Source organism: Atta cephalotes (genome assembly GCF_000143395.1).
Source record: "Atta cephalotes unplaced genomic scaffold scaffold00008, whole genome shotgun sequence".
Taxonomy (NCBI): domain Eukaryota; kingdom Metazoa; phylum Arthropoda; class Insecta; order Hymenoptera; family Formicidae; genus Atta; species Atta cephalotes.
The window spans coordinates 5,691,979-5,706,789 of record NW_012130072.1 but is presented as its reverse complement, the minus strand read 5'-3'; the positions used below and the strand labels follow the sequence as shown (position 1 = coordinate 5,706,789).

Here is a 14,811-nt window from a genome sequence, read left to right as displayed (position 1 = left end):
GAGAGAGAGAGAGGGAGAGTTATTTGAATAGAGGAATAATAAAACTTTATTTTATAATACATTTTCGCGATTAATAATATAATAATTAATTCCTTTATTTTTCAAAGTTGTTTCATTGTGTACTGAAAAAAGTCTGGTATTTAATAAATATTACTAAACATAATAATAGCAGTCATTCAATAATTAAAAAAGTAAGATAATATTTAGAAAATTAATTGTTGATATTGGTTACGTTAAATTGAATATCTAATTAAATATTTATTATTAATTATTTTATTAAAACTTTAGTAATTGTTACTGAGACTTAATTATTATTACAAACTTTTTTTTCAGTGTGACGATAAATGATAAAATTGCTTTGAACTGTTTCTAACCACACGTGATAAAATAAAATCAATGGATAAAAGTTTTGTGGATAACCAGGTGACTATCCAATATCATATCTTTTTTCATATCTTTTTATTTTTTATTGCTTGATTTAATAGATCAATGTAAGATTGTCCAATTTAATTCCTCGTTTCCGTGAAATAATATACAGTACAGAATATCGATATTCGAAGATTGCCTCACCGAATGTGGCAGGTGTCGTGAAATAAGCGGAGTCACCGCAATGCTCGCGCAAAGGCTGCATCGATTACCGTTATTTTACGGAAAGTGTCACGGCGTGACTCATCGCGTTATCGCGACAATACAGCTGTGCACGCATCATGCATATATCTGCATATGTGCGATCGAGCGAATGGACTGTATTATTAATGTGAATTATCGAGTGTCATAGCGGTTTATTGAATTTCTCTCTTGCTTCCTCTTTGTTCTTCTCTCAGTCGACTCTTTTAAACCCATACAACATATAATCGGTGCATTTCAAATTTCACTAGACACATAGTAGACATTCCATCGATATTGATCGTTAATGTCCGGCTGACTTCAGGGTTATCTTGAATATTTTAGAACCCTCTATACGAGACTGGTCGGCGTCGAATAAGGAAGGAAGACTACTTTCGTTTCCGCCACCAATTTGGATGTCTTTTTCATTTTTCCATTCTGATCTTGATAGTTCTTACAGACTTATTTTTTATTTAGAACGTTTTTTGGAAGCAAAAATATTTTCTAATATTTATAGAAATTAATAAAAAATGCTATTAAAAGGATCAAATATAACTTAAAAATTTAATGTAAGTCGTACGTTTCGGAACTCACGGGTCCTTCTTCATGAAAAATATTACATAATATAGATGGATAATCTTACAATCCGAGACATAGTATGGTATTGTTGCAAGGAATTTTTTTAAATTTATTAAAACCTTAAAGAAGTGTTTTTCCAAAATGCTAATTCAATTTCTTATCAATGTTCTTTAATATAACGATTTCTTTAATTTAACGATTTCATCTAAATATTGAATAAAGAATGTAAAGTTAGGATAATAAAATACATTAAATTAGTATAATAGAAATATATTAAAAATATACTTCTATTATATTAATATATACAATTTAATATATTTAAATATAAGTGACGTTTATTCAAATGTAACTGATATCTTTAAAAAAAGCTAATCTCTTCCACATTCCTATGTAAAAGCTGCAATATTTCTTATTCTTAAAATTCACATTCTTAAATTTGTAGATCTTCCAAAAGAATGATTAACACAATCGATTACAAAGAATTTTCTGTTCGCAATTTCCGCGTATTCATCGACCGCGACGAAGCGTTCGTCGTATAATAGTTTCATTTTCCATTTGTACCACCTTGCCTACTAACGCTCCAATATCTCTCGTCCCGCCACGCTTTAATAATATTACGCATTGTTGCGAGGGCGGTATGCATGCTTGTAAATTCGCCACGGTTTTCCGCCAATTTCGCGGCTGCGAGCCAGACGTGCTCCTCCCTCTTCTTTGCCGCAAAATCGCCACGGGGTACTACTCCGCTATTTCAATTATAGACGCGAATATTTTTTTCTCGTACAACGTAGATTTACACGCATGAAACTTTTACTCGCAACGGAAAGGTGGCAAGCAATATTTTTTTAACGAATTTTGCGAATATATGAAATAGAATTGACATTGAAGGAACAAAAATAGACGAGGATTTTTACAATGAATAATAAAATATTTTTCTGAACACAATATTCCGTATTTCGAGTACGTGATGTTTGAACATGATTTTGAGCATTGTACAGTAGATAGATGTGTAGTTCTGAATTGTAAACTATTGTACCTAAAACTATCACAATACTATAGAAACCAAAATCTGTCTGAATCGTGCATGTGGAACAACAGGATCTCTCGTTAGTTCCTGTACGAAGTAAATCTACCGTTGAGCACCAAATAAGGATAGCGTCGAAACGCATTGATGCAGTCGTGTGGGAAGATTGCAAAAGGGTGACTGAAGGAACTGGCGGTGGAGCGGAAAAAGAGAATGAGAGAGAAAGAGAAGGAAAGAGGAGGGGAAAGGTTTCGAGCTCTCGAGTCATTTCTCCGAGCCAACACAGACCTCTCAACTCGACGCCACTCGTGGAAACGAAATCTGATACGAGAAAAGCTAAACTCCTTCAAATGCACAAGCCGTTCTCTATTCGCCCCCTATCTACCTTCTCCCACCTATACCACTGCTTCCTTCTTCATCTCTTACCCTCTTCTCCTCTCATTTGGAGTTTTCAACCCCCTGAGCATCCTTCTCGTTCCACCGCCTCTTTCGACTCTTGCTCCTTTCAGCTACCCACTTATACTTAGTCAACCCTTTTCATTGCGAAAACGTCGTTCTGCAATTCACCATTCCTCTTCCTTCTTATTCTTCCTTCTCCTTTCTTTTAATTCTCCCCCCTCTCTCCCCCCCTCCCCTCTCCCCCTCCCCTTTCTTCTTTCTTCCCCTTTCCTTTTTTTAATGCATCGTTCAAGGACGTTTCACTTCCTTGTTTGCATTCTCTTTTTTCTCTCTTTTTTTTTACATCAGAGAAACTTCTTTCTTCAAGTTTCTTTTCTATCAGTCTATTTTTGATTGAGTATTGCGCGCTCTTTCTCGAAGAGCAACTGCTTAACTTCCGGCTATTTAATCCTCTTAATTAACAGCCGGCATAAGAGTCTCAGATTTGAATTCTTTCATGGCACGCGACCTTCTTTGCAAGCAAGGAAGCTCAAGTGGAGCCCATCGCGTTTTACTTTCGTGAGTAGATCGATAAGAAGTATTTTAATGTATAAAACATCAAGTAATCTGAACGAGTAAAATAATAAATAATTATCTCCAACATTATTCTTTATACATTTTTAGCTTATCAGTATCTCTTTCGTATTTCTCTCATTATATTCTAAAATTTAAATAATTATAGTAATGTTTTTTATGTATTTACAATATTGCACTTGGAAATTACAATATTTTATATTATATTATATTGTTAAAGAAAAACGTCTGCTGCAAAAATTTAAATATTGTATGTAATTGCAATTAAGTTTTTTAAGAAAAGAAAAAACGAAAAAGAAATTTATAAAAAAACAGGTACATTATAAAAACAGATACATTATAATATTATACGATGGAAAAATGTACTGTCAGTTTTTTAGGGATTTTAATGCTATTGTAGTGCAACTATTGTGCATTTATAGCTATTGTATTGTAATCACAAAATTTGAAAGTAAAAATTCCTTTTTTTAAAGATAAGAAAAATAAGAAAATGAACATAATCTGTTTACTTTATTTATACAAATTTATATGAATCTTAATCTTATTCTTATTATTAGTATTCGTTTAAAAAAAATAATAATAAAATTTTACTTCAATTTTTCTCAACTATTTTTTGAGCTATTACTCATAAAAATATGTAAGATTATATGATATGATGTGTATGTGTGTCCGTAATGTATAGGCTCTATGGGTTCACTAAACTTGACTACAGAAGAAAAGATATCTAAAGCGATGCCAAGATGATGCTGCCGCCGTACGATGTGTAAGAAAAGCTTGTTGTTTCTCTTTGCTCGATGGGTCAATAAAATTTTTTTTCTTAAACATATTTTACAATGATGATTTAAAATTATTCGCATATTCAAAGCTGTACACGCGTAAGAAATGGATTTAATATGTGAAGCATCCGAAAATTCAGTAAAAGAAATATTCGTATAACAAGAGCATTAATTAATTCAATAATTTATTATTTCCGTAATTAATAAAACATTCTATTAATTTTATATTTCAAAAATTTTTGTTTTATAACAATATACAAATGCTGAGTTAATCATTTTATGTGAAATATAATAATAATAATCAAGCTCTAATTGTAACTATCATACTACGCACTGCAAAGCAATGTAATGAAATATGCTACATAATAATATATTATATATTTTATTATATAATAATAATAAAAAGATTATGCTCATGGTAGATTTAAATAAATTACACGGAGAGTTTCTTAGAAAGTATAATATGCACAATTTACATAAATATACATACATAATTAAAAAAACTGCTGTGCATTGTTAAATTCGTACTGCTAATAGAAAGAAAAATTTTCATAGATTTAATATAATGAAATATATATGTAATTGATATATATATGTAATTGATGCAATTTATTGCGATTCAGCCACATTTAACATATCGAGCATTATTAACGATCCGCACGCGGCTTTGCAGGGATCGTCACATATTCACACGCCCTTTCGCTCTTTCGATCGATAATAATTATTCTCGTAAATTCAGGCATAAGCACGCGTATATGAGAGTTACAGGCTGGAAGCGGGGAGGATAGGAAGGACAGAATTGCCAGGCCTGCTCGGTTAAATGCTCATAATGACATCTCGTAATTGCATCGAAAGTTTCCAGAGAAACTGTAATTATCGTGCAGGCTCACTTCCAACGATATCTTTGGCCTCCGGTCGCCTGTAATCGACGGGACGCTAAACCTAAAGAAAGGAAAGCTGCTTTTCTGATGGAATATTTTTCCAAGCGGGCGAGGATGACGTTATCTCGAATCGAAAAGAGGATCGAGAATTTCATAATGGAGCCTGCTAGCTTCGGATATTCGAAAAAGACAGAAGCTTAAAAATGCGTCATTTAAAATTTTCTCTAATCCGTGTTCCAGTTAAATCAATTAGCGTTGACGAGAAGATTGTTCAAATTTCCTCATTTGTATACACTATGGTCCTTCTATTCTATTTAAAATCGCCATTTTTAATACCAGATTTTATTAAGCTCTCGCATTCATTTTGCAGTTGATATCGTGCATAAATTTCCTAGCTTTACAAATTATTATTAGCTTTTAATAGCATCGTAATGATGAATAATGATTATTTATAAATATGCAACATTTTAACATTCATTTGCTTACGAGTCTTATTCTTGTAATTTTAATGTTTTTATCGCACTGATAAAAATTAATAAAAACTAAAAAGGATAATGATAATTATAGATATGCTTTTTCTATCAATAATTTAATTTTACATTCTTTATGTAGTTAAGATTCTAGAGTCGTACTCTTGATTTTCGATTTTAATATTGAAGCAATTACATTATTTTATTTTAAATCAAGAAAAAAATGTGTTGTTCGATTGCTTGAAAGACATGATTCTAATAGTATAAATAGACCTTGTTTGCGACGAACTATTCACTTGTAGTGATAATTACTCGAAGATTCATCGAGCCGCCACAATGATTTGAATAATTTATTCGAACGATCAACTATATTAATATTCATTATTCGGTCAATCATCAGCACTCGGATAATTATCTGCGTAAACGTTCATTATTCAGCTAAGCGAATGCGTCTGGCAATTGATTCGGTACTTGGCATACGTTGAAGCTATCTAAACATTTCTATCGTCAACAATATTGATACATGCAGCAACAACATGATTTGTGATCAGAGGTGACTAAACTTGTGTTTGGTTGAAAGATAATCATTGTGAAGCCAACGCACATATTTATAATACAGACATTGTAATATGTATCATAACTATGTTTTATAATATTCACTCATATTGCAAAATAATCGTTATGGTTCTTTCTTTCTTCATATTAAATTTATATTTGTAATTAATTTGCTACACATAAGTTTTAATAGTTAAAAATTTATTGTAAATATTATCATATCAGTTTCACTTTTTATTTAAATTTTTAACAAACTCACGCGCGTGTGTATATATTTATAGTGATCCAGCATTTTTTTTTAATATTTGTCATTTACTTACCCCACTGAAGGTTTTGACGTTATGAAGAGCGTTCTGCGCTGCCAAAGCCGCTTTTCTAGTGTAAAAGGTTACAAAGCAACATCCTGTAACAGAAAAGTAATATTTTCGATTAGACGAGTGTTTAACAAAAATTTTAAATTAATTGATCTCATTCACTATATAAAAATGCTAGCAGAATTTTATACGATTAAACTTTTATTCGAAGATTAATTATTAGTCATTTTGTTTTTTGTCTGTCAATTTATTTAATAAAGAAAAATGTATCATTGAAAGATGTAAAAATTTTCGTTAAAAATTTTACAATTAAGTTGACGCAAAATTTTCACAATGTGCTGTAAAAAAAAAAGAGACAATAATGTTATCAAATCTCAATGCTACTTTCTGGCAGTAAGCGAATGAAAAGTTCCATACTTCGGGTCATCATACCCGATGTGGCTATCAACAAGAAACTATGATAGACACGAATGGTCGCAGAGTTCGTGTAACCGGTGACAGGTTCGATATGGAAGAGACGATCGGAGGGGAAAGACTGAAGTTGACTCTCGGGAACCTCATCAAGGACTTTCCGTATCCCTCGGTTGTCGAGGCTAGACACCATCCAAGCTTCAACCGATCGATAATTACGAATTGCCAAAAGTTTGATATGTCGTTCTATCGCTAAAGATCCGCGCCTCTTTCTCTACTGACTATTCAATCTCTGTCCTTCTTTAGTATTTTTAAGTCATTCCAGATGAATCATTAGTTTATCTATAGACGAAATAAGAATTTTGCATCAAACAGAAATCAAAAGATAGATATTGTAACTAAACATTCAGACTAAACGTCTCAATAATAATACATAAACTTATTTATCAGTTTTTTAATTTTAGTTTTAAAAATTGACATAAAAAGCTGTCAAACTGAAAAAATGTATAATCCAATAATATAGAAATCTGTAATATAATAAAATTTATATCAATTTTAATTATATTACAAATCGTTTCACTTTTACTGTACAATAATAATATTTTCAATAATAAGAATAAATGTACAAATTAAAAATATGCAAAAGTAAGTATCTGCGAAGATTTTTAAAATTAAAAATATCTGAAATTTTCTTAATAATTGTCAGTACATAAAAAGTTTCGTAAGATAGTAAATTATATTATCTCTGTAATTGGGTTTTTCAAATATATTAAAATGTTTCTAAGATTCTTTTTGTAAAATAGTAAGTATTAAAGATAATTAAGATATCATAAAGTTAATGGCATCGCAAGTTAATAACGGTCACGTTCAATTAACAGGTTTCCTATTTATGGCGTGTACGAAATTATGATAAACCTGCAACGCGGCACTGAGCATAGAGGGTGTAATTATAATGCGATCGCGGTAATAGTTTCGGTAACAAGCCTTCCAATTACTCGAGGAAATCCCGATATTCCGCAATGTTTTGTTTGGTAACGTGATATTCAATATCGCATTGAATAACGCATGGTACCGCGTTGAATGCATAATTGCGAATCGTGCAACCCGATACATAACGGAATGGTCTGGAATGTTAGAACCAACGTATTAAGTTTGTCTAATCAAAAAAGGAGTCTTGCTTCAAGCACAGCTGCATATAATATTTCATTTTAAACCCCCATGTAACTCGAGATATACAGACTGAATCTTTACTAAGGGAAATAATTAGCGGAATAATTTTCCAAAGAATTAAAGAAGATAAAAATAAACGGAAACAAATCGAATACATGAAATTAATTTTTTTGTATGTCTCGTATTTTTTTACAATATAAATTAATTAATTAGATATGTGCGTGGTAAACATTAAATAAAACTGACAAAAATTAATCTTTTATGTCATTAAAGATAATTTAGGATTTTCGGAAATCGAGGTTGTTTTATTTGAAATAAAGTTTCTCGCGTGCCTTCCGTACACGCAAACGAAGGAAGTGACATTCTTAACATGGTGCCAGCAAGCTTCTATAAATTACAGCATGAAGACGCAGCCGGGAGCCGGGAAATTATATTCCGGCGAGTAAGTAATCTCAAGGCATCATCGCTTCATAGACCTTTAAATCACCGTCTGCAAACTGCCCCCACGCATCCTTTCGCCGTCCATCGACCGGGTCGCTGTAATGTCTGTGTCTACAAATGACCTCGTTCGTCAAGGTGTTATAACGTCAATCCATGTCTGCTTCCACATTATCACTGGCGAATTATTTCGTCCCTTTTCGGAATCGATTTTGAAAATATATGTAGAAGATGTCTTCCGATTATTAAAACTATCGATCATCACATTAATGTGATGACGCGCATTAAACATTTATAATTTCTTTAAATTGTGACCAGATTCATGAATACTATTTTATAATTATTAACATTTTCTAATTGTATTTAATAACTTTTTTCAATTAGATTAAAATCATAGTTTATAATTATTTAAAAATTTTAATTTTAATTTAAATTGATCGTTGCAGCGATAATTATGCTAGATAAGAAAAGCTATAAATATTTTCATAATTAACAAATAAAATAAAATTATAGCAACATATCAAATAAAAAATGAAATAATTTCAATAATTTGTCAGAGCCAATGTACGCGTGAGACACAATGTAATTGTCACGATTATTCCACACGTGTCGTATGCGAATTGAGATTAATAATTAATAAGTAAATTATTAAGCTCCACGGTAACGCGCCCGGTATTCCCAAGTGTATCCGTAACATAGTCCGAATGGCGATAGTTTCTACGACTGTGTCGAGTCGCAAACCAGTGTAATTTCCTGAATTAGTTTAAACGGCATGTTTTATTCAAAGTAACTGCTTTGTCGGGTCATTTTACAGAGTGAGACTTCATCAAAGCAACGTTGTTAAATCGAAACATTATTTTAATATCTCGTAATAATACAAAATAAATAGCGAAACGATATTCCTAGCGCACTTTTATCAGACATTTTCACGATAAATACGTACTGGAGTGATTAGTTTATAATATATCGACACTTTTAAAAATTAATGAGACTACTCTCCAGTTACAGAAAGCTTACTCGTAATTCAGAAAGTATAATAAAATTGAGGAGAAACTTAAGATCTCGAAACTAGGTTATAAACAAAATATACGATATATATAATACGAAATATGCGATATGAATAGCCACACGTTTAATGTCAACCACGTATGCGCAAATCGAAGAGAATTATTCATAGGGTTGAACAAAATGATCATTGTTAGGAGATTTAATGCTAATGCCAACACGATATAGATTGTAAACCAATGCGCCGAATTATTAATCAATTTATACGTTAATTCTCCGTTGTTCTCTCCCTCCAACGCCAAGGATAACTCACAATAGCAGCATGCCGAAGAGGAAAATTAACTTGAGTTTTAAATTGAAATACGACAAAATTTTTTTCCGTATTTCGTGATTATGATTGCGGCTAGAAACAATCTCAAGAAATAACGGACATCGAGAGATAAAACATAACTTAAAATTCTTTCAATTCGTATATAAACGCGAACGAATCGTTGGCATAAGCGAGGAACAAATTTAATTATGGCCTCGAATTACGCCGTCTACAAAAATCACAGTGAGCGCAAACGAACGAACGAACTAACGGGGATACCTATCATTAGGAATTCCCAATTCACGCCGTAATTATCGCTAATTGGACTCCGGATTATACTCGCGCGACACTCGTCGTGTGAAATGCTCGAGTCGTTCGAGACGCGAATTATGCATGCCCTATACGTAGGTATTTCTGATAGCTACGAAGGACATTGTGGTGCCGAAAAGCTGCATAGAACATGAAGAATTTTAAAGGGAGAATTAGTTTCTTATATCTAAAATAATTCGTTCGCACATTAAAAATTTAAAATAGCTATTTTAAATTTTCAATAAAAAAAATAAATAATAAATTAAGTCTTTTCATCGAAATTTTTTAAAATTTTCTCGAAAGTACGAGAACATATTTTTTTTTAACTAAAGTAAGCAAAAAAGAAGGTATGAGATGCATTATATGATCGATTGATCGTCGGTAGCCAGAAACCTACACTACCTCTCCCATGAGCTCGTGGCTAATACCTCGATGCCAATGCGTGATTAGTGTCCGCGGGGAAATCTACCGTGGACATGTTTGAGAGCTAATGCTCGTTTCTGCCTCAGAACCCTCGTGTGCCCTTTTCCGCGCCCAATACGAATGCAACTAATTTCAACGCGATCCGAATCAATAGCATTTCTCTAAAATTGTCGATGGTCATTGCGAGTAAAGATATTTCCAATTATAGTACAATTCCTACATTCTCATCGATAGTACCGGCTGCTGTCAAAACTTTTTATTTCAGTCCTGGAATGAACTGGATTTCTTTGTGAAGATGCGGATCATAGGATCATCTAATGATACTGACTAGTGATATCTGCCGTTTTTTCCCGATGGGATGCTAGGAAGTAAGAAAAGCACCAAACGAAGCGCTGAATCAGTGAATTACGATGCTATGTCTGTAAGTCATGGCAGCGAGAATAAATTAGAATAGCCACTGTATTCCCTTCAGAATCATGGAAATATTCAGACTACGATGGATAATTTTAGAATCTCGGAAAATGTAAAAAAATTTCACATTTTAAGAGGAAGGATTATGATCACGGTCGAATTAACTTACTTCTTTATTTAGATAAAGCTTCTGTTATGAGAAAAAAAGCTTTTGAATTTATTAATTATTGCAGACTTATTATTGTTTTTAGAGATAAAGTAATTCCAATTGAAAAATAAGAACAATAACATAATGTGTCGTGCATCCTCATGTGATGTAAATATCGAAATAAAAAATTTATCGCAGAAATAAAAGGAATGAAGATAATTTGCACGCAACTACTTTATTAAATGTCTTTTCGTTATATTAATACTATTATAATTTCAGTTTTTTTTACTGTTTATATTCATGAAATCGATGTCAGTTGAATCGATTTCTCAATGGAGTAAATAGTACAACCATATATCATAATCTATATAAAATGATTACTGTAGGGAGCAAAAAGCTTAATAACTATTTAGATTCATAAATGTAGAAGAATAATAAAGAATGAATAGCAAAGTATAAGAAATAGGAAAGTATAGCAAAATGTAAGTGTTTAGCTCTTATACTATTATATAATTCTTATATTTTTTTTGTTCAACTTGATGTTTTGTAGGTATATCCTATCTCGTTGGAATATACAGCATTTTTAGTGAGCGGGATTTATGCTCAAATACACAAAGCGCATAAATTGTTTAGTGCATTAAATGTAATAAATGTATTAAATAAAAACTCAATATATCATAATATACTTATATATACAAAAGATTAGAATTATTATCTATTACTTACTATATATATTTATCTTTATTCCTTAATAAAATTTTGTAAACACATTTTACATATTATCTTATTTCTAAGCATTATTCTGCATTTTTCTACATTCTACATTTTTCCTGAGTCGTATATTATATTCCTATGAGATATACGCTAAAAATACAAAGATCTTAAAAAGGTTTTCATTAAATATAAAAAAATATTCGTCTTTCTAATTTTATTTATAGCAGTAAACAGTATAAAATTTTTATTGATATAGTATATTTATCTTAAATAATACTTAATTAAGTTTTTAATAAATTTTTAATAGACATATCATATATACCAAAGTTACCTAATTTATAATTTAATCAAATTGTTATGCACCTTTTGAAGCATTTAATAAAGTTAAGATAAAATATATGAACAATTTTCAAAAAGTCATTTGTGTATTAATTATTCTTCAATTAGTTTTAAATAATATTCTAATAATATCCTATAATATATGATAAATCATAATATAATGGAGATTTAATGTCAAATAGCGGAATTTGGATAAAACTTTTCCACTATGGTTACTCAGTAGAAATAAGTTTTATCGATAAAATGTGCGGTTTATAATACGCAAAGTATTTTCAGCGCACATACCTGTGCCCAGAAATAAAGATGGAGTCATATTGACCAAAGAACATTCGCATTCGCGTTATGCACAGAATTTATCCACGTTCCGAGAAAAAATACAAAAATTTTTAAATATTTTTGCTCTTGCAATTTGTTACACAATTTGATAACACAACTTGAATAAAGTTATGGAACTGAGTCACGGATTTGATCAATCGCAACAAAGAGGGCTGCAATGATTTATTCAAATTCTAATTAAAAAATTCAATTGACAGTTTAACAACAAAACATTACAGTACAAATATTATACGAGTAAAATATTTTAGTATTTTAGTCGAAAACGGTTCAAGAAAACATTATGATTTAAAGAGATTTTTAAAAACTTGTTAAATGTTGTAAATTGTTAAAATGTAATAGCAAATTCAATAAAAAAAAAAAATATCTCAGTATGAGATAAATATAATATATTCTCCAAAGATATATATAATACGATGTAATCAGTATTGTTTGAATATTCTCAGAAAAATGATACATGGTGGTACTCGAATTACAATTTAATATTTTAAGAAATATCTTTTGATTGAAAGCTGTTGAAATGGATATTTTACATACTAAATATTAAACATGATATGTTCGATACTTGGTGTTACTATCCGAGACTCAATCCGTCTACCAGATATGTGTAAATCGGTTTAACAAAGGAAGATAAGACTGAGTTATATCCACGATATTATCTCATGGCCATCGTACATAATGCTTGACCTTTGATATCAAGTGGGCGTTGCTGTGAAGTGCAAACAGCATCACCACTACCGGTACTCTGTCGAACTCAGATGTGTGGGTGCGCAAGAGTGTGCACCCCAAGCTGCATGGCCTTTGACCGATCAAGCAACGTAAATTCTATGATTAGACCGAGAACAAAGCTGAGTCTCTAAGGAACTCAGTTCGATCACAATCAACTGCAGCTGCATCGAAACGATCAAACTCGGATCGAAGAGAGAGATCCCTTTGCGATACAAACCTTTCGATTCAAAATATCTCTTCCATGCACTCTTCTACAAGAAGTTCTTAAATTTGATTTGGAGTAAAGATCAAACAGAGATGTTGCTTCCAATATATTTCTCATGGTGGTCAACATTTGTAGAGAATATATAATTGCTTTGTGTCCTAGTATTAAACATTTTTATAAATATTTTGATAATTCATGTGTGTGTATATCTCAATTTATATATTTCATAATTGAATTGTTATCTTGTATTGTGTAAGTTATTTTAATTATTAAGTTTAATGATTCGCGTTATCAATATAATGTATCATTATTAATTATAAGTAAAATTGCAACATAGAATTACAGCGTAAATAATCTTTGATAACACAAATAACAAAAATTATTTATAGTAAATTTATTCTCGCTACATTTCGTGTTACTGAAATCAACAATTCAAATAAAAAACATTGAGTTAACTTATGATTATTTTCATTCGTAAATCTCGGGAAGAATAAAACATACTATCACTCACTGATTTCGCATTTGATAAAACTTCTTTGTCTATTGTACATTGGTTTCCGGATTTCTGGTGCTAAAGAAATAGTTTGCCAAGATCGGCATCGATTTGCGATAGTCTTTAAGAATCAAGGTTTTGATAAAATCTAATCCTTGTATTGTCGGTCATGATAGCTATCTGACCAAAAGGGACGGCTCAGTGGCGGAAATAGCGTACTGAGAACTACATAAGAAGACGACGATGTCGATAGACAGAACGGGCATCATTGTGACAAATCCGAAAGCGATTTCTCAGCAATCCTAGAGATGCAATCGCGAGCAATGCAACCAAATTGCAACTTAGACAAGAATATTGAGTATTTCCGACAGAATATTTTACGCGATTAATCCTTAATGGAAATGTATATACTTCACAAGCTTAGTAAAATAAAAAATTGCGGCTAAATAGAATAATAAGCAAAAATACTGGAAGTTCTCTGAACTCTCTTGGATAAATAATAACATTAATTAGGTTAGCGAAAATTAATACTAAAATTATTGTACACAGAAAATTATTTTCTTATATCTATTTACAATATACTACTTAAAATATAGTCATAAACACACATAAATAAGTAATTGCAAAAAGTATTTTAAATTACGATCTTCTAAAATAATGAATATACATTTAAAAATATATACATGTTTTTTTATTGTAATTATACTTCATAAATTTAATTTAACAAAGTGCTTTACAATTTAATATTCAAGCATTAAATAAAATGTAAATTTTATTTACACTAATTTCTACTTTCGTTAATTTCAAAAACTTTTGTTGCCTTTCTATGTAAATTTTTGCGATTAATTATGTGAAAATCTTTAAATACAATAGTTATTTCTTTAAATATCTGTATAAGGATACAGTATTATTTACTACAATATTATTTAAAGTTGATTGCATTCTTTTAAATAAACGAAGGTTTCCAATGTATTTCAAATTACATCTTGTCTCGTTAACAGTGTGCCAGTTGCGCTCTGATGGTGCAAAATCGGGCGAATTGAGGCAATCAGGTGCGTCACGTGGGATTTTGCAGAGTCGTGTGGAGGACATTCCTCCCACGAGACTTTTTGTGTATCCAGTTTGCTCGAGAAACGTGAGGCTCTTTTTGCTACAAGATTACATACGCGCTGCAACGTGCAGAAATATATATGTACACA

At 31.1% G+C, this 14,811-nt stretch overlaps 1 protein-coding gene across 1 annotated transcript in view; it reads right to left on the bottom strand.

Annotated features, from left to right (window-relative positions):
- The window catches only part of LOC105627375 (CUGBP Elav-like family member 2), a 236,707-nt gene that overhangs the window by 96,967 nt on the left and 124,929 nt on the right, over positions 1-14,811 (bottom strand). The window contains exon 3 of the mRNA XM_012208658.1: positions 6,218-6,263. Within this exon, the coding sequence (XP_012064048.1) occupies positions 6,218-6,263 (46 nt within the window). The remainder of the gene's footprint in view (positions 1-6,217; positions 6,264-14,811) is intronic.